The sequence below is a fragment of the Moesziomyces antarcticus genome (assembly GCF_000747765.1).
Source record: "Moesziomyces antarcticus DNA, scaffold: scaffold_v10005, strain JCM 10317, whole genome shotgun sequence".
Classification (NCBI taxonomy): Eukaryota; Fungi; Basidiomycota; class Ustilaginomycetes; order Ustilaginales; family Ustilaginaceae; genus Moesziomyces; species Moesziomyces antarcticus.
In genome coordinates this window covers 120,816-137,540 of record NW_014639005.1, presented here as the reverse complement: position 1 = coordinate 137,540, position 16,725 = coordinate 120,816, and the positions used below count along the sequence as shown (strand labels likewise).

Genomic DNA, 16,725 nt, shown 5'->3' with positions numbered 1-16,725 from the left:
CACGGTCGATTTTTGGAAATTTGGCTCAATTTGGCAGGTGTCGATCCATCAGCGCCACGGGGTCCATCAGGCAGCCGAGAGAGAGTCCAAAAAAAAAGGTACCGAAAAAAGAAAATCCCGCCGAAAAAAAAAGAGCGCCACCTCCTGCCATGCGCATTCAGCTCGGCAAGCGTATCTGCCTCTTCTCTCACATGCCCCCATCGCAGCATGGCTTGATCCAACGTCGAATCGAACGGCATGGTCAGGGGTTTGATACGGCTTCTCTTGTTCATTGTTCTCCAAACTCCGTCGGCGGTGGCGCTTTTTATTCTCCCATGCCAATTTATGCTGCCGAGGAGGGGCGAGCGTGAGAGCCATACGAGGTCCAAGTGGGTGGGAACATTTGGACCCTGTAGAAGTTCGGTTGGGCTTCCACCGGCCGGCCTCTTTTTGAGGATCGGAAAATTTAAAGCACTGCTGGATGGAAGAGCGGAGTATGCTGGGTGTGACGTGGGGGAGCGTTGGATGCGGGTGTTCAACTTCCACAACCGGCCTGAATGCTCGACTGCTCGGCAGGTTATGCTAGGACGGGTGCATGGCGTTCAAGCCGACGTGACCGATCGGTGCACACGGGGTCGGCATCGTCTAGTCGTCGAGGCGAGGCAAAGATTCATGCTCCGCATGCAAGAACTCTACCGCTGGGACCGCGGCGCTTACGTGCGGTGCATGTGGTGCGCCCCTGTGGCGGCGGCTGTCAAGCTGCGCCGTAGAGTTGGTGCTGCTTCCTGCTCGCAACGCACTTGCCGATAGAAGTTGACGCTCAACCCGCCAACGCGCAGTTGAACACCCGCAGTATGCTGTATGCTGTATGCCGGACCTTAGCCGCCGCGATCTCGGCTCGCTTCGTCTGAAGCCAGCAAGAATGGCAAAGCATATATAGCCCGTCCTTTGAGGTAGATCGTTCGGATTCCTTTCCTCATCGAGCCTTGCTCTTCCACTCCACTCCCCCTTCCAAGTCCTTTCCCCCTTGTTCCTGACTCTAGGCTCTACGCCGTCTATCTCCGTTCCTTTCCACTCGTGTTCCCCCTAGCTTTCGACCGGTTCGACAATGCGCATTGGAACCACTGCACCCGTAGTGGCTGTTGCTGCGGCAGCAGCTGCGATTGCCAACCTCCCTGCGGCATCGGGCATGCCTCATCAGCAGTCGCTCTACAACGGCTACAACGGCCTTGCCGGTCCCGCAGCCGAGTTTTACGATGACAGCATCCCCGCCCGTGTCTCGCACGGCGTGTGGTCGACGCTCACCTCGATGTTCGGTCAGTCACACAACCCGGCGCAGATCATCAAGACCGCTCCGGGCGTCAAGATGCTCGACTCGGGCTTCCCCACTGCCGACACGGACAGCATTGCCGCCCCGCGCTTCGTCCTTTACGGTGACCAGGACGTCGCCGCGCAGAGCTACGGCGCCCCTCCCTACTGGAACATTACGGGGTTCAACGTGTTCAACCTCGCCTTTTGGACGGTCAAGTTTGGTGTGGCGGACAATGCGGCCAAGTTTGCGGCCAAGAGCGATGCGGACAAGAAGTGGTTCAAGTCGCGCTATGCCGGTGCGGGGATGAAGCTCATGGTGTCCGTATTCGGCGCTACGGACACGCCGCAGAGCATGGGTCGCAACGCCACCAAGCTCGGCAAGACCATCGCGGCTTTCGTCAAGCAGAACGGTCTGGACGGTGTCGATGTCGACTATGAAGAGATGGACCTCTTTGCGCAGGGAAAGTCCGCCAACTGGCTCATTGAACTCACCCGCAGCTTGCGAGCTGAACTTCCAAGCCCGGACTACATCATCACTCACGCCCCCGTCGCACCGTGGTTCAACAAGCAGATGTACCCCGAGGGATACGCCAAGATCCATGCCCAGGTGGGTAATCTGATCGACTGGTACAACGTGCAGTTCTACAACCAGCAGAACTACGATACCTGCGACGAACTCATCTGGAACTCGGGCGACAACTTCCCGCTCACCAGCGTGTTTGAGATCAACAAGTACGCCGGCGTACCCCTCGACAAGATCGTAGTGGGTAAGCCGGCTGTAGCGGGCGATGCGGACAATGGGTTCATGCGCCCCAGCGTGCTCGGTGGCTGCCTCAACGTCGGCGTCCAGAACGGATGGAAGGCCGGTGCGATGTTCTGGGAATACCCCCACATGACCCCCGCTCGCCTCAACGTCATCACCAGCGCAGCTGGCCTCAGCTAGACATCTCTTCCACACTCCCCCAGCATTTCCCCCACGACCGTATGTTGCCTCTTGATCATGGACAATTTGAGTTATGCCCCCCCACACCCCCTTCCTTTCGATATGGATGTGTTGTGATTGAGATGCAGTGTGAGTGGATGCAGAACGAGACAAGAAAGACGTGCTGCGATCATATCGAAGGCAACTCGCTGAGGCAAAAGAGAACGCAAAGGCAACGAGCGTCAGCTTTGAGTTCTGTGTGGTTTTGGTGTGCGCAGGCTCTGCACTTACCTCGGCTCGGATCGATGCGAAGCAGGATAGTACGTTGACCACGCAAACGAGCTGCCGATGCGGAACGATCCCGGATTGACCACGTGGCATCCCTCGTAGGTGAGCTCGTACCGATCGTATGCGTCTGCCAACACGAGCTGCACCGCCACAGTGTCGAAAGAATGTCAGTGTTCCTGTGCTTGTCCCACAGTGTCTCCGTTGGCATGCGACTCACGGCGGTTGGCATGGGATAGAGGCTGAGAGCGTGGTCGTGGTCCCACATGACGGGTCTGGTCCTCTGGGCGAGCGGCACAAGATGGGCCTGGTCCAACACTGTGGACACGAGGAACTTCTTGAGGTCTCGCTCCTCGCGCTCGCGCTGGTCGGTGTCCAACTCGTCGTCCTTGATCTTGACCGTATTGCGCAGGAAGCGCGTCATGGTGTCGTCGCGGTACACGACAATGTGCTGGGAGAAGTACGAGATGCGACACGGATTCGAAGCCAAATGCACGGTCGCGCCGAGCGGCGCGAGCCGGGTGAGCAGCGGCTGGACGAGCAGTTGCGGCAGCGGCGGACGCGGCACGAGCGAGGTGTGGAACGGATCCTGCGGTCCCGGCACCAGCACAATGTGGCTCTTGCGCAGCACGGCGGGGAAGCTGACGAGGGTGTCTGCAAGCGCAGCGAACCCGGCCTGGTATCGTTCGACCAAGTCGTCGGAGCTCACCTGGTGGCTGGCAAAGTTGCCGCACAGCACGAGCGCGAACGGGATGAACTCGGCATCCACATAGCCCTGCAGCACCGCCGCGAGCGCCACGAGCGTCTTGGCATGGTCGAGATGCACGTCGCTAAAGATGGCAAAGCACAGATCCGAGTGGTTCGCCTCGTGCACCGCAAATGCCGCCTCGTCCTTGACCGATATGGCTCCCCTCCACGAGCCAGCAGCGCTCCTACTGGCTGCCGAGGCAGGTGCGACGACCGGTGGCTGTGGCGCACCGAGAAAGTCGGTATGCGCATGCATCGCCCTCGCCTGCTTGCGCGTCTCGCTCGGCGGATGACCAATCGCAAACACGCGGATGCGCTCCTCCACCGTATACTCGCCCTCGACCAGGATGAAGCTGCCCTCAGTAAAGATGCCCTCGCCCGCAATGGCGTGTTCGAGATCCAACCCCACACATCCATCGGCATCCTCGAGCTCATACCTGCCATCGGACGATGTACTCAGCATGCCGAACAGCAGGAACCGCTGGCCTTGGCGGCCGAGCAAGTTCTTGGTCGAGGTGAGCTTCATGAAGGAGTCCGGCTCGGCCTTTGCTGACGAGCCTGCGGCGGGGATGGCGAGCGGCGGACAGAAGTTCTCGTTGCGCAGCACGACGCTCTTGAGGATGTGGAAGCGCTGGCGCGGGAAAGCGGAGCGCGCAGATGCCATCGGGAGCACAGTGGACGCCACCGAGGCCGGTTCAAACACCTTGCGGATGGGATCGAAGGCGAGCTTGGGCTGGCTCAACGCCGAGTGCACGCCAAAGTAGCGGTGCGGGTCGGGCAGCTCGCCGTCGGTAAGCTCGTGTGGATGTCGATGCGCGCCGCCGGTAGCAGCCGACATGCTTCCAGGCTGCGTATGCGCTGCCGAGTCCGCAACGACCAGGCGCGAGTAGACCTTTTCGAGTGCGGCGGCAGTCACCACATCCGTGCCCGCATCCGGGTCGTCGGCAGCATGTGCAGCGCTACGTGCCTGCAGGGCCGAGCGCGAGCCGGAGGGGGCGTGCGGATCGAGGTCCGCCTGGTTGTCGACGACGCCCTGTGCGAGCGCATCGATGGCCTCCTCCCACTCGAGCGGCTGGTCGAGCAGGCCGTGTTCGGCGAGCGTCGAGGCGATAAACGTGATGGCGGACGAATGGAGCTGCAGCGAGTGTTTGGTGGTGAATACGCGCAGGATGGTCCTGCGCAGTTCCGGTGGCGGCACCACCACGGCTGCGGGCATGTTGGGTGTGTGTATGGCGAGAGAGAGGATGGAGGTGGTGGTGAGGCAGGTAGAGCTGAGCCACCAGTTGCACAAAGAATGTGTGTTGGTCTCTCCGCCGGCGAAGCGCGAGAAATGCGCCGCGAACCAAACGCGTCTCGGCCCAATTTACGCGAATCCACATCGGGATCGCAGCCAGAAGCAGATCGATGCCCCGATGTCGTGCCGGCGCAATTACGCATCGCCGGTCATACCGTGGGTCGGAGGATGTGGAGGCCGAACGACGTCAAACGACATCATGGCGAGAGGCCTGGTTCGAGGCTCACCGGAGAACGACGGCGAGCATCGACGGGTGCATTGCCGCACATCGCTTGTCGTGCCGAATCCAGTATCGAAGTGTGCACCTTGTTCCTCATTCCTGTCCTTCTCATCACCATCTCTGAGCCGCCTTCTACACAATGACAGGTTCCAGCACCGTCGCACCGGACGTGCCCAAGCTGATGCGCGCTCTGCGCATCGAAGAGTTCAACGCCGATCCTCCGTACGTGCTGCGCGACGACGTGCCCGTTCCCGAGGTCGGACCCAACGATGTGCTCATCCGCATCGCCACCGCAGGCTACTGTCACACCGAGATGATGGTGGCGCGTGGCGAGTTCGCCTCGAAATCACGCAACCCTCTCCCGCTCATCCCCTCGCACGAGCCCACGGGTGTCGTGGTCGGCCTCGGCACCGACGCCGCCTCGAGTCCCGCAGGCGGCAACGGCTCGGGAGGGCCGCTGAAGCTCGGAGACCGCGTGGGCTGCATCACCTTCCGCGACTACTGTGGCAAGTGCGCCGAGTGCCAGCGCGGCACGCCCAAGTACTGCACCGACCAGGACATGGTTGGCGTCACCGCCGACGGTGCATTTGCCGAATACATGCGTGCCGACTACCGATCGTGCGTCGTGCTGCCCGACCGGCTCGATTTTGACTCGGCCGCACCGCTCTTCTGCGCCGGCGCGACCATCTACACCGCCATCGCCAACTGCAACCTCGAGCGCGGCCAGACTCTGGCCATCGTCGGCGCAGGCGCTCTGGGCCACCTCGGCGTGCAGTTCGCAAAGTGTCTCGGATACAACGTGTGGCTCTTTGACGCCAGAGATGCGCCGCTCGAGATGTGCAAGTCTCTTCCCTTCCCGCCGGACAAGACCGTCAACTCGGGCAACGTCGATGGCCACGACGACAAGGCTGTCAACGAGCTTGTGGATACGCAGCTCGGTGGCCAAAGGGCTGATGCGACTATCATGGCGACAGATGTCATCCCGGCGTACGAGTTCGGCTTGGCGGTGACGAAGAATCATGGTCTGTGCATGGTCGTGGGCCAGCCAAACGAGCCGATCCCCATCCACTACAACCATTTCATCTTTCGCGATATTACCGTCAAGGGCAGCCTGTTGGGAGACCCCAAGACCACGCACGAAATGTGCCAGCTCGTCGCAAAGCACAAGATCCAGGTCAAGACCATCGCCTACCCGCTCGAGGATGTGGAGAAGATGCGCGCCGATTACGCCAAGCCTGGTCATCAAGGTAAGATGGTGCTCCGCGTCAACTCCGATTTGTAGACCAAGCACACCATTCTCCGCCACGCAAACACAGCTTGTAGACACATGCGACACACTGAACGTATGTCATGGTGCTTGAAAGGCACGCTCGGTCACAGGAGGATAGGCGAGGTTAGCTAGACCTTGGTCAGGGCTTGGGCCATCAGTGAGTGTGTTAGATCCAGCTCCGCCGCCACGGCTTCCAACAGAAGAAACGAGCATGAAGCATGATCAACGATAGGCGCACGGCGTTGCGCCGCTGTAACGCTAGCCGAATGCTTTAGCTCTTCCGAGCATCCATGCTATCCTATGCTCCTTTCAGGTTACCTTGACCTCGGGGTCAGAAGACGTTCTGCACGCCGCTGCGCACGTTGTCACCGCAGCGCGTTCCAAGGCTACGGTGCGGGGGCTTTATCACCGCTTGAGTCTATCTGTGTTGGGACAGAGGGCTTCGGAAGATGCTGTGCCGGATGCGAGGGCAGCGACTAGCTCCCTTCGCTTGCCTCCATCCCAACCGCACCGGCGTGGGGGAAAGGGAAGGACGAGCAAGGTTTCTTGGCACGGGTCCACGTTGGACCCTTAGCCGAGCGCCGTGTCAAGCGAGCCACCCGAACCCTGACCCTTTTGCCGAAGCCAAAACGTGTGGTGCTAATCAGCTTGGCCTGCAGTGCCGTCGATACGACAAGCTCTCGGGCGCTCGGAAGACGGTAGCCGCAAGAGACACGCCGAGCTGCCCGTACCTCGGCGGAGCTTGAGCTTGGCTTTCATGGCTTGCGACGGTGGGGATGCGCACGTTGGGTGGGGTCGCTTATGGCCGCGCAGGTCTCCCGCCGGAGCAGCGCATGAAAGGCGTCAACGTGGCTAGGTGCACACACTTGCCAACGTCGACAACGGGGTCCGAGTGAGAAGATCGAGGGTCGATTCATGCCGTTGGGTCGATATAAGCTGGCAACCTCGCCCAGGCTGAGCAAAGACAGCATCACTGAGCCACATCTCTCTCCTCCCTACGACCCTCCTCTTCGACACTATCACCATGCGCGCTGGCTTCTTCCTCGCTGGAGTTGCGCTTCTGGGCGCGGCATCTGCACACGCTGCGACACTCACCTGGGACTGCACTCGGGTCCCCAACATCTGCTCAAACGACTGCTACGCCATCCAGTGTGCGGGCAAGCCGACTACGCTGCACCGCGACTCTGCCAACGCCTCGATCAACCGCGCCAACACGGCGTGCAAGTCGCCCAACCGCTGTGCCAACAATCCCACAGACTCGAACTCGTGCGATGAATACCCCTACGCCTCGTCGCAGGAGGGCGGCGCTGGTAGTGTGACGCGCTGTGTGCCGTCGACCGAGAACTCGCGCCAGGGTGGGACGCTCAGCATCTTCTACACCGCCAACTCGATCGTCGATGGCGACGCGTACAATGTCGCCTTCGCCTCCACGTCCGGCCTGCAGTACTGCGGTGGTTCGTGCACGAATACCGGCAATGAGCTTATTAAGAGATCGCCGGTGGTTGGAACACAGCACCGCCCGAGGAGGTTCCTCACCGACGAGGGCCACCAGCTTACCAGTAAGTTGAATCTCCAGAAGTAGAGTGTGGATCGGTGGCTGACTTGATGTGGGGTCACAGTGTTCGAACGCGTGGATAGCCCCGGCTCGCTCGATAGCCTGGTGGGAACGCAGACCTGGCTCGCATTCGAGGAGCGCAACGTCACCATCGTCAGCGTTGTCCCCGACGAAGAGTAGTGCGCAGTGCACTGGTGTGTCGTCACCAAAGTATCAGAATCAGATGCGGTCCGTTGTTCGCTAGTCAAGCTGCGTGCGTGAGACGAGTGCGTGAACATTGATATCAGACTGGGCATGAAGCCGGGCGCGCGTCGATTGTGTGCTGACAAGCCGCTGTTAGCGGCCAAGTCCAAAGTGACCGGCGTATCACTGGATCGTGTCTCATTCCACGCCACGTTCTGCTCACTTCACAAGTCCAAACACAAACGACAGACAAATGAAAGATGGATAACAAGGGTATGCTTGGATTCAGGAGCCCGTGACACGAAAGACCACTACCAGGGGGGAATGGCGACGGTGGTGCCGTAGACGCTGCCGTCGACGTTGACGATGGTGAGGATGGCGTTGAAGACACCCGCCATGCCCTCACCGGCGATAAGACCGGCGGCAATGGCGAAGGCGAGCAGGTCGAACGACTGGGGGCGCTTGGCCTTCCAGAAGAGCGCCGAGGTGGCACCCATGCACATGGCAATGGGGTAGTACGTCTGGGGCACGACGAAGCCGAGACCAACAGCGTTCCAGTTGGGCACGTAAACGTGGTACTTTTGCGGGATGATGGTGTACTTGGCGACCACGGTGGCGACGGCGACGATGGCGAAGCCGATAGCAGTCATGCCCGACGACAGGCTCACGGGGAGCTTGGGCGAGATGACGGCCACAGCGACGGCCCTCCAGGCAGCCACCGAGGGGGCGGCGAAGGGGCAAGACTCGGCGTCTTTGTCGATGATGCATGGGTAGGCCTTGGTGAACAGCACGAACAGACCGGTCGAGACAAAGATCGAGAAGAATGAGCCGAAGATCTGGGCCCAGAACTGGTTGCGAGGCTTAGCGCGGAGGAGGTGACCGGTCTTGAGGTCACCGACCATGTCGACCGAGTGCGATGCAGCCGATGAGGCAATCGAACCGGCGATCAGGTTCTCGAGCAGACCTGGGTTACCAACCTTGCCCTGTCCACGGAGCGCACCACCAACGACGAGCTGCGAAGCCTTGGCGATGGTACCGACCGGGTTGGTGTCGGTAGCACCCGAGGCCTGGACACCGACGAAGGAGAAGATGAAGGCGAGGATGATGGCGAGGATGACGTTGCCGAGGTTCATGTGGAACTGCAGCGTGCACACCAGGCAGGTGAAGACGACCGACAGAGCGAGACCGCCGGTCCAGGCCCAGACGGGCACCTGGTCCTGCTTCTCGACGGGATCCGGGATGGCATCCTCGTAGATGGGCACCTCCTTCTTGGTGACCTTGCAGTAGAGCTCCATCGCACCGGCGCGCATGCCGCGGTAAAGAGTAGGACCGTTCATGGCGAGCTCGGCGAACGAGTAGGCGAACATCATGAGCACACCGGGCCATAGACCCCAGTACCTCGGTGAGGCGGCATGCAGCGGCGCCTTGTTTGGGTCGAAGCCCATTGAGGTGTAGCCCCATCGGAGCGGCTCAGGTGTTACCGGAGGCTCGACAAGAATTCCTGAATGACGGCCGGTAGCCTGGCCAGTAGCGATGATGGCAGGGCCGATCATGGCCCACATGAGGAAGGAACCGCCGAGGAACGAGTAAGATGCGTTCATACCCGAGAGCATACCGGCGCCGAGGAAGGCGGGAGTCCACTCGATCCACCAGCCCCAGTTGTCGACGACGATGGCCTTCTTCCAGCCCCACTTGTAGAGCCAGAAGAAGATGTGCCAGTCCATGAGGATACCGGGAGCGTACTGGTTGACCACGACGAAGACGAAGGCGCCGAGGAACGAGTAGAGCAGGGCGCGCGACTGCTTCTTGGCGCTCACCTCTCCGCCGGGGGCGTGGAGCGAACGCACAGTGTAGGCGGTGGCGGTGGGCGAGGGGAAGATGAGCTTCTGCTTGAGGATGTAGAACTTGCGCAGGGGGATGGCGAAGAACACGCCGTAGTACGCCGAGACGGCCGAGAAGGTGATGAGGCGCGCAAAGTCCTTGAGCGGGTCGTGGAGCAGGTCGAGCTGGTACATGGCGGGCACGGCAGCGACGAACATGCCCGTCAGCGAACCGGCGGCGGTGGCCGAGGTCTGGACAGTGCAGTTCTCCTTGGGACCGAAGAATCCACCGCCGAGCTTCTCGGGGAGCGCCTTCTGCATGATCTTGATGATCGAGTAGCCGAGGATGGCGCCGAAGAGCGAGGCGCCGAAGGTGAAACCGGTCTTGAGGCCGAGGTAGACGTTGGAGGCGGCAATGACGCATCCGAGCACGGTACCGACCACGAGCGCACGCACAGTGAGCTGCGTGGTCTCCTCGGGGAAGTACTTGAGGTCGAACTGGAGACCGGCGCTGGGGTCCTCGGCGACGTAGTCCTCGTCACCAGCGACGGCCTTCTTCTCGGCGTCGTAGTAGCCGGTCACGGGCAGCTGGGAGTCGAGGCCCTCCTGGGAGGAGACGGGCGACTTCTTCTCGTCATCGTCGGGCGAGTAGGTGGTGAGGCCGTGCTGCTGCTGGTAGTTGGGCGGGTGCGTCTCGGAGATCTCGTTGGTCTCGTTGTGCATCTGGCCCCAGGTGGGGGTGGGCGCAGCCATGGTGAAGCGGGCTCCTCGAAGGGATGTGAAGAAAAGAGGGAATGAGGCTTGGGGGAAAAGGAAATGGCTACGAGACAACCAAGGCGGTATTAATATAGCTGGAGGGCCGAGGTTGAGTCACGAAGGAGGAGGGCTAGGATAGGAAGGGATGACCGAAGCAAGGCGGGTGCGGAGGCGCGCCGTCCGAGAGCGAGGCAAAAAGTGCCAAGATCGGTGCGGAGGGTTGATGCAGGTTTAGCGAGTTTGCTGGTGAGGGACGAATGGGATGTGTGCGCGCAGCTGCAGGGACGGAGCGGAGAGGAGAGGCGGAGCTGCGATTGGGTAGAGATGGTCTCATCCGCGATGTGGATGGTGCTGTGAGCGTTGGGGAGCCTTGTGATACCGGGTGACACATGGACGTTGTGCTCGCATGGGGGGATTTTGGCTTATCATCCAGCGATGGTTAACGTGCGATTGGCTGGCATTGCAAAGCGGAGGAGAGTGTTGCGAATGTCAGGAAGCTGGATCAGGGACGAGGTGCAGATGCAATGCATGATCCAGGCCCCCCGTCGGTGAGCAGGGCGGGGGAGAGGAGGTGGCGAGCGGCGTACCACTGAACACCGTGGGTGCATGGCGAGTGGCGAGTATGGGTGCCAAGCTTCCGATGCTCGAGGCACGACTGACCTTGCATGCAGCCAGCACTGTTGATGGACGGACAAAGAGCGCAGAAGCTGCCTCTTTGCTGTCACCCAGGATCCGCACTTCCCTCTCGCCTCGCTCCTGCCCTTCTTTTTGGCGCTCTCTTTCTCTCTGTGGCGGGAAATTTCGTACTGGACGATAAGCGGTTTCCAACCTGCGGTTCGAGTCGGAGCCACTGGTGCACACGACCGGTCAACCAGCGTTTCCATTCGACGCTACACACTCTTCCGCTGCACCCAACCAACCTCACTGTGATTTGCCACTCGGACGTAACGAGCGGGTTTTGCACCTAGCATTCTCGCCCAAAACGCCGTACACTCCGGGTTGCACGACGGGCAAAGTTGGGAGGCCAGTCGGTTGCTAAGCGAGTCGGCGACAAAGGGCGTGTGCAAGTGCGGGGTGCATCTGGAAGGCCAGACCCGCCTTTGGCTGTCCTGTGCATTCGCTGATTGGTGCCACCGAGTATCCGGTGTCTGCGTTCGTGATCACAGTATCAGTGTGCGCTGTACGCGTGGCCCAAGCTGTGTTCCTGCATGCTAATCCTTGCGATGCTGCGATAGCCAATGGCACGAATGCACCGCGATGGCGAGAGGCTCGGACGACCTTCTTCCGTACATGGGTAGGGCCACCAAAGAGTCCGCTGTCAAAACGAGAAAGAAAAAAAAAATCGGAGCATTTTTGCCAAGAAACCGAAACTTTTTCATGCAAAGGCGCGCACACAGCGTTCAAGTGCGGCGGATGCGCGACGAGGAAGAAAAAAAAAAGGCAGAAAATCGTTGCCTTCGGCTCGCTCTCTGCCGATGGTTGAGTTTGAAATTTGTGGGCCTTCTTTTTCGTGCTGCTCCGTTGACCCGTCCTCCGATCTCCCCGCTCGAGTATTTTTTCCTCTTCGCCCGACATCCGTCCAATACAGTATGGGGAGCCACGAGGTATCATTTGGTATAGGGGGTGGTGGCTGCAGTGGGCCAGATGTAGATACGTACAGAGGGGGATGTTTCTGTGCGAGGGTCTAGGTTGGGTTAGGCTGGCTTGGCGGGCGGCGGCTTCGGAAGTCTGTGGTCCGTATTTTTTGTGCATTTGTTGCATTGGCCGAGATTCAATCCGAAATGCATGCATGGATGCGGCTGTCCAAGCGAACTTCTTGGCGCTGTCCTTCAACGCTCTCTGCCTCTCTCTTCCGCTCGCTCCTCTCGCCGAATTTTGCGATTTTGACCTCGGTCTTTTGTTGCTTCCTTTTTAGCCGGTTGGCGAGTCGAAAAAAGGCGGCTGCTCGGGGCGTTGAAATCCAAGCCGTCGGATTTGGCCGACGCCGACAGATTCCCGCTCTTTCCAATCACTCACATCGGGTGCATCGGGCAAGCATTTCCCGAACCGATACCACCGAAGCAACCCGTCGAAGCCGACCCAGACACACGCCGCCATCACGAGATCCATGCCTCGGATCACTCGCTTCCTTGGCAGCCGTACACACCCAGCTACTGTATAGCTGCACCACGTCTTATCTTCAACGCACCACACGCATGCCCGAGATAGCCTCGCAAAACGCATCCGCAGAAACGCGGGGAAGATAAGACCGTCGGAACAGCTTGCGCCGCGATAATCCATGTACCCGCTTACAGCAGTCCAACGCCAAGCTTCGTTCGCAACGTCATGCCCGATCGTCATCTTCCGCCCCGCCGCCATATCCGCAAATCACAGTGTTATTATACAATGGATTGAGAGTACTATGAGTGTAGCTCAGAAGAAGGCGACGGCGAAATCGCCCGTGGCGACCAGGTCTGTCCAGAAGCACGGCTGGCCCGTGATGTCGGTGCGTCGCCATACTTCGCGGATCAACTCCCTGCCCGGTGCCGGTCCGGCCTCCTCGTGACCTACGATCTGCATGGCCTGCTCGCACACCTTGCGATCCGCCTCGTCCACCGCTACGGACGCTGCGATAAAGATGGGCAGGTTGAAGTTGCTGCATCCTACGCTGCGGCAGTACTGCTCGCCCGCGCTCGTCCACAGCTCCAGCATGCCGCGCAGCAGACTCCGCACCACCGGATGCAACGCACCGACGCGGTAGATGAGCGTGTGGATCAGAATCACACACGCACTCTTGGTCATCATGGCACAGATCGCCGATCCCGTCGTGAGGCTCGTCTCGATCCGGCAGCTCTCGGCGCGCGTCTGGATGCGTTGCGCGCGTTCGTGCACCCACGCCGGCACCGCACTCCCCGCCGCACGCTGCGCCGTCTTGCTAAAGTCGCCGCCGTCGTAGTCGTACCGCAGCCGCGCAATGTCCGAGAGCGCGATCAGCGACGCATCCTGCAGCCCAAACGCCATGTCCAGCTCGCGTTCAATCGTCCCCTCCGCCGTCCCCACAGCGTCGGCGTCGGTGGCAAACGTCGACTTGGCCAGCTGCAGATGTGGTCGCGTGCCACACGCAATTGCCGTGCTCACGTCCGACCACACGTACGTGCGGAAGCCGAGCAGCTCGTGCGACACGAGCTTGGCCAGATCCACGGGCGGGAAGGCGCCGAGCAGCGTGTCGATGAGCGCGCGCATGCGCGCCGCCTCTTCAAAGTAACTCTCCATGCCCTCCTCGGCAAAGGCATAGATGGCAATGTTCATCGCCGCCAACAGCACCGGATTCACCTGCTTGAGCTCGGCCAGGAACCCTTTTTCGGTGAAGCCCACACCGGCAGCACGAGCCGTGGCCGTCTTGCACCGGTAGTCGGCCACCGCCTGCTCGAGCGATTTGACCGCTAGCTGCTTGAGCGTCTGCGCCTGGCCTACGAGCAGATCGTCGAGCGTGGCGTGTGTGGTCGACGCCCGCCGTAGCCGCTCGGCGTTGGCTGGCGATAGCGACGATGCGCCCGCCGGCGTCTCGGACGACAGGCTGCCCGACGGCGATGCCGACCACACCGTATCGGGCGTGGCGGGGGAGGGAAAGCTCAGATTCGCCTTGACGCAGTCGGCGATCGACGTCCTATCGCCGCGCAGCGTGTTGGCCCACTGATGGATCGCCACCACGTCCTTGGGCCACGTGAGCCTCGCGCCGCCCACGTAGCCTGCCGTGACGGCCGCGATCGACAGCCGCAGCGGCGGATTGGTGTCGACGCTGTCGAGCAGATACGGCACGAGCTGTCGAAACAGCGTAGACGCCTCGAGACCGCGCACGTCGCACCCCTGTGTCCAGCATGTGATGAGCGTGCTGTAGTAGCCGATCAGGCTCTCCATGACGAGCTTCGACTTGGCGCTCGCCTGGCTGGCTCCGTTGGCGTCGGGCGCGGCGTGCGGTGCGGGCGAGTGCGGACGCGACGCCATGGGCGTCGACAGGCTCGGCATGGGCTGCACCTGCACCAGATCCGCATCCATGGCGGCGAGCTGCGCCGGGTCCGGCTGCATCAGCCGGTTCGCCACCGCGCTGCACGACGCGCACAGATGGCGGCCCGAGAACAGACAGTCGCCCACGATCTCGCACGCCACGTACGACGAAGCGGCGTAGAACGCCGAGGTGGCCGCTGGTGGCGGTCGTATTGGCTCGTGATCGTGTGCGGATCGAAGCGGTGAGCGTGGGGGTGGCGGCAACATGGCCGAGGGATGCACGAAGCTCGAAAACGTCGAGGGCGGTGATGTAGGCGTGCCGTTCTTGTACGAGATGGGCGGCTTGGCATCGGCTTTCGTCGTTGTCGTGGTCGGCGCTGGTGCAAGGCCGTTGACCATGGGCCAGGCAGCCGTGCTGGTCGCGAGGCCTGCAAACTGGGCGAGCGAGTTGGGCATAGCCATCCCGTCCGCCTGGCGCGCCTCGTGCTCAAAGTCGGCCAGCTGGCTCGTGGACGAGGCGGGCTCGGTCTTTACGCGCGGGTTTGAGTCGTCGGGCGAAGCGATCTTGATGCGTTTGGACTTGGACGTGGTGGTGGTGCCGGGCTCAAACGTGACGGGCGCGCGGCGGAAGCCCTCGCAGCGATAGCCGGCGTTGCGACAGCGCCAGCAGCCGCCAGTTTCGACGCACAGCGTCTCGTCGCACTTTTTCTTGCGCTTGCGGCAGGTGAGGCAGCCGGAGCGCGATCGCTTGCCCGCGAGCGGCACGGCTGCTGTGCCTGCGCCGCTCCCGGACGGCTGCGGAGCGTCGGCACGGTCGGCCGCATCGTCAGTGTGATCGGCTCGGTGGCCGGCCGAGCGCGGAGTGGTGGATGCTGGCGTGCGGCCCTGTGATGGAGAGGTGGTGTGGTGCGAGCTGCTCGAGCCCGGAGTGGGCGCATCGTCGCCGCGCGCGTCCATGTTCGCGGCGCCCGAAGATGTCGACTCGGTGCGCGAATTGTGTTGATCGTCGCCGTACAGTGCTTGACCGTCTGACGGCGACATGTGGTGAGTTGCGAGGTGGGATTGGGCCTTTTAGCGATTTGAGATCAGGGGTCGGGCGTGCAGGTATGATTCGGCGCGGCTGCTGACGCCATGACGCTGATGCAGGGTGGCGGACTTGCGGCGTGAGATCACGACGAGCGACGGCAAGCAACGCGGATGAGGGCGTTGTTGGCAACTGGGCAAGTGGGCGCGATTCACTTCATCGCCAAGAACGGCCGCGAAGAGAGGCCGGGTGGGTAAACGCCGGCAGATGGGTGCAGATGGTGGACGGATGGCCTCGATGCGGTGCTGCGCGGGAACCTTCGGCGGTCGAGCGAGTGGGTAACGAAGGGGCGATGTGAGGTCGGCGGCTCCGATCGGGATGATCGTGAATGAGCTGGATATCGATGGGAGCTGATGTTGCTTGGATGGAGGCTAGGGTCTGCCGCAGCCACGGCCGAATTGAGAGAGACAGCTGGCGTGAGACGATTCGGAGAGAAAGGGTGACTCAAGCTCCAGCTTCTGCCAAACTTCGTGGTGGTGACCCGGCAAGGAAGAGTCGGCAGAGCTCCGAAGGCTGTAGACTGAGCTTGACGAGCGTGGGCTCGGATCGGCCGGTGAAATGCGCGGCGGCAGGAATCCGAAGCGGCTGCTGCAACGCTTCCGATGGCTCTTCTTCCCCTCGCTCTTCTCCCCTCTCGGTCAATTGCTGCTGGGATTCTGCAGCGCTTCATCGCATTCATCACCCAACCCAGCCGGCAATTCCGACGCAGGTCCCTTGGATCGGAACCTCCGCTGCGGTGTCTTATCGGTTCAATGTCGAGAATCCCACTCAGCAGCAGCATTCATCCGCCTTTTTTCCCTGCAATCACACACGCCCTCTGTTTGCGGATGGAAGCGTGGCTTGATGGTGGCGCTCGTGATTGCAGCGGATGCACGGCACGAGCAAACACTCGGCGGTGCAATCGTGCGTGAGCTCCATCCTATCTTACCGCGCCAAGGCTGCGTGGAATTGGCGCGAGTTGGAGAGGAGCCAGGGTCTGGCCTTTCTTTTTTCCTTTCCCCACAAACACGCGTCTCGCATGGGAGGCCGCGCTATCTTGAGCGGCGGGGCTCGGGCCAGCGCGGTTGGCGCGATTAGCGCGGCAAGCGCGGCAAGCGCGTCTAATCCCATCGAGCCGCACACGGGCCATTCCCTCGAGCGACGGTATCAGCGGCAGTTGCTGCCAGCAAGCGAAAGGGCCAAAGGACCGGCCGCCGGTGGCGAGAATAAGCGAGGGAGACCCGCCCAGACGAGCGCGCGAGGATGCCACAGCGCAGACGAGCGCTGGGATTCAGCAGCGAGAGGGCGCGCTCCCATAAGTACCCAGCCGTGGGCC

At 61.4% G+C, this 16,725-nt stretch overlaps 6 protein-coding genes across 6 annotated transcripts; 3 read left to right on the top strand and 3 right to left on the bottom strand.

Moving 5' to 3' along the window:
* Positions 1-1,087: 1,087 nt before the first annotated feature.
* Positions 1,088-2,233, top strand: PAN0_005d2524 (glycoside hydrolase family 18 protein; the record flags this gene model as incomplete). Its single annotated transcript, XM_014801766.1, has 1 exon — positions 1,088-2,233. The coding sequence occupies one exon, from the start codon at positions 1,088-1,090 to the stop codon at positions 2,231-2,233; it is 1,146 nt and encodes a 381-aa protein (XP_014657252.1).
* Positions 2,234-2,402: 169 nt separating this feature from the next.
* Positions 2,403-4,460, bottom strand: PAN0_005c2523 (epsilon DNA polymerase; the record flags this gene model as incomplete). Its single annotated transcript, XM_014801765.1, has 3 exons — positions 2,403-2,421; positions 2,504-2,640; positions 2,718-4,460. 3 exons carry the CDS (start codon positions 4,458-4,460, stop codon positions 2,403-2,405), a joined length of 1,899 nt encoding a protein of 632 aa, XP_014657251.1.
* A 437-nt stretch (positions 4,461-4,897) lies between these two features.
* PAN0_005d2522 (GroES-like protein) lies at positions 4,898-6,040 on the top strand (the record flags this gene model as incomplete). The annotated part of the gene is made up of 1 exon (XM_014801764.1): positions 4,898-6,040. One exon carries the CDS (start codon positions 4,898-4,900, stop codon positions 6,038-6,040), a length of 1,143 nt encoding a protein of 380 aa, XP_014657250.1.
* A 1,012-nt stretch (positions 6,041-7,052) lies between these two features.
* On the top strand, positions 7,053-7,763 carry PAN0_005d2521 (uncharacterized protein; the record flags this gene model as incomplete). The annotated part of the gene is made up of 2 exons (XM_014801763.1): positions 7,053-7,587; positions 7,648-7,763. 2 exons carry the CDS (start codon positions 7,053-7,055, stop codon positions 7,761-7,763), a joined length of 651 nt encoding a protein of 216 aa, XP_014657249.1.
* Positions 7,764-8,077: 314 nt separating this feature from the next.
* Positions 8,078-10,339, bottom strand: PAN0_005c2520 (oligopeptide transporter; the record flags this gene model as incomplete). Its single annotated transcript, XM_014801762.1, has 1 exon — positions 8,078-10,339. One exon carries the CDS (start codon positions 10,337-10,339, stop codon positions 8,078-8,080), a length of 2,262 nt encoding a protein of 753 aa, XP_014657248.1.
* A 2,415-nt stretch (positions 10,340-12,754) lies between these two features.
* Positions 12,755-15,367, bottom strand: PAN0_005c2519 (uncharacterized protein; the record flags this gene model as incomplete). The annotated part of the gene is made up of 1 exon (XM_014801761.1): positions 12,755-15,367. One exon carries the CDS (start codon positions 15,365-15,367, stop codon positions 12,755-12,757), a length of 2,613 nt encoding a protein of 870 aa, XP_014657247.1.
* Between the last annotated feature and the right edge of the window lie 1,358 nt (positions 15,368-16,725).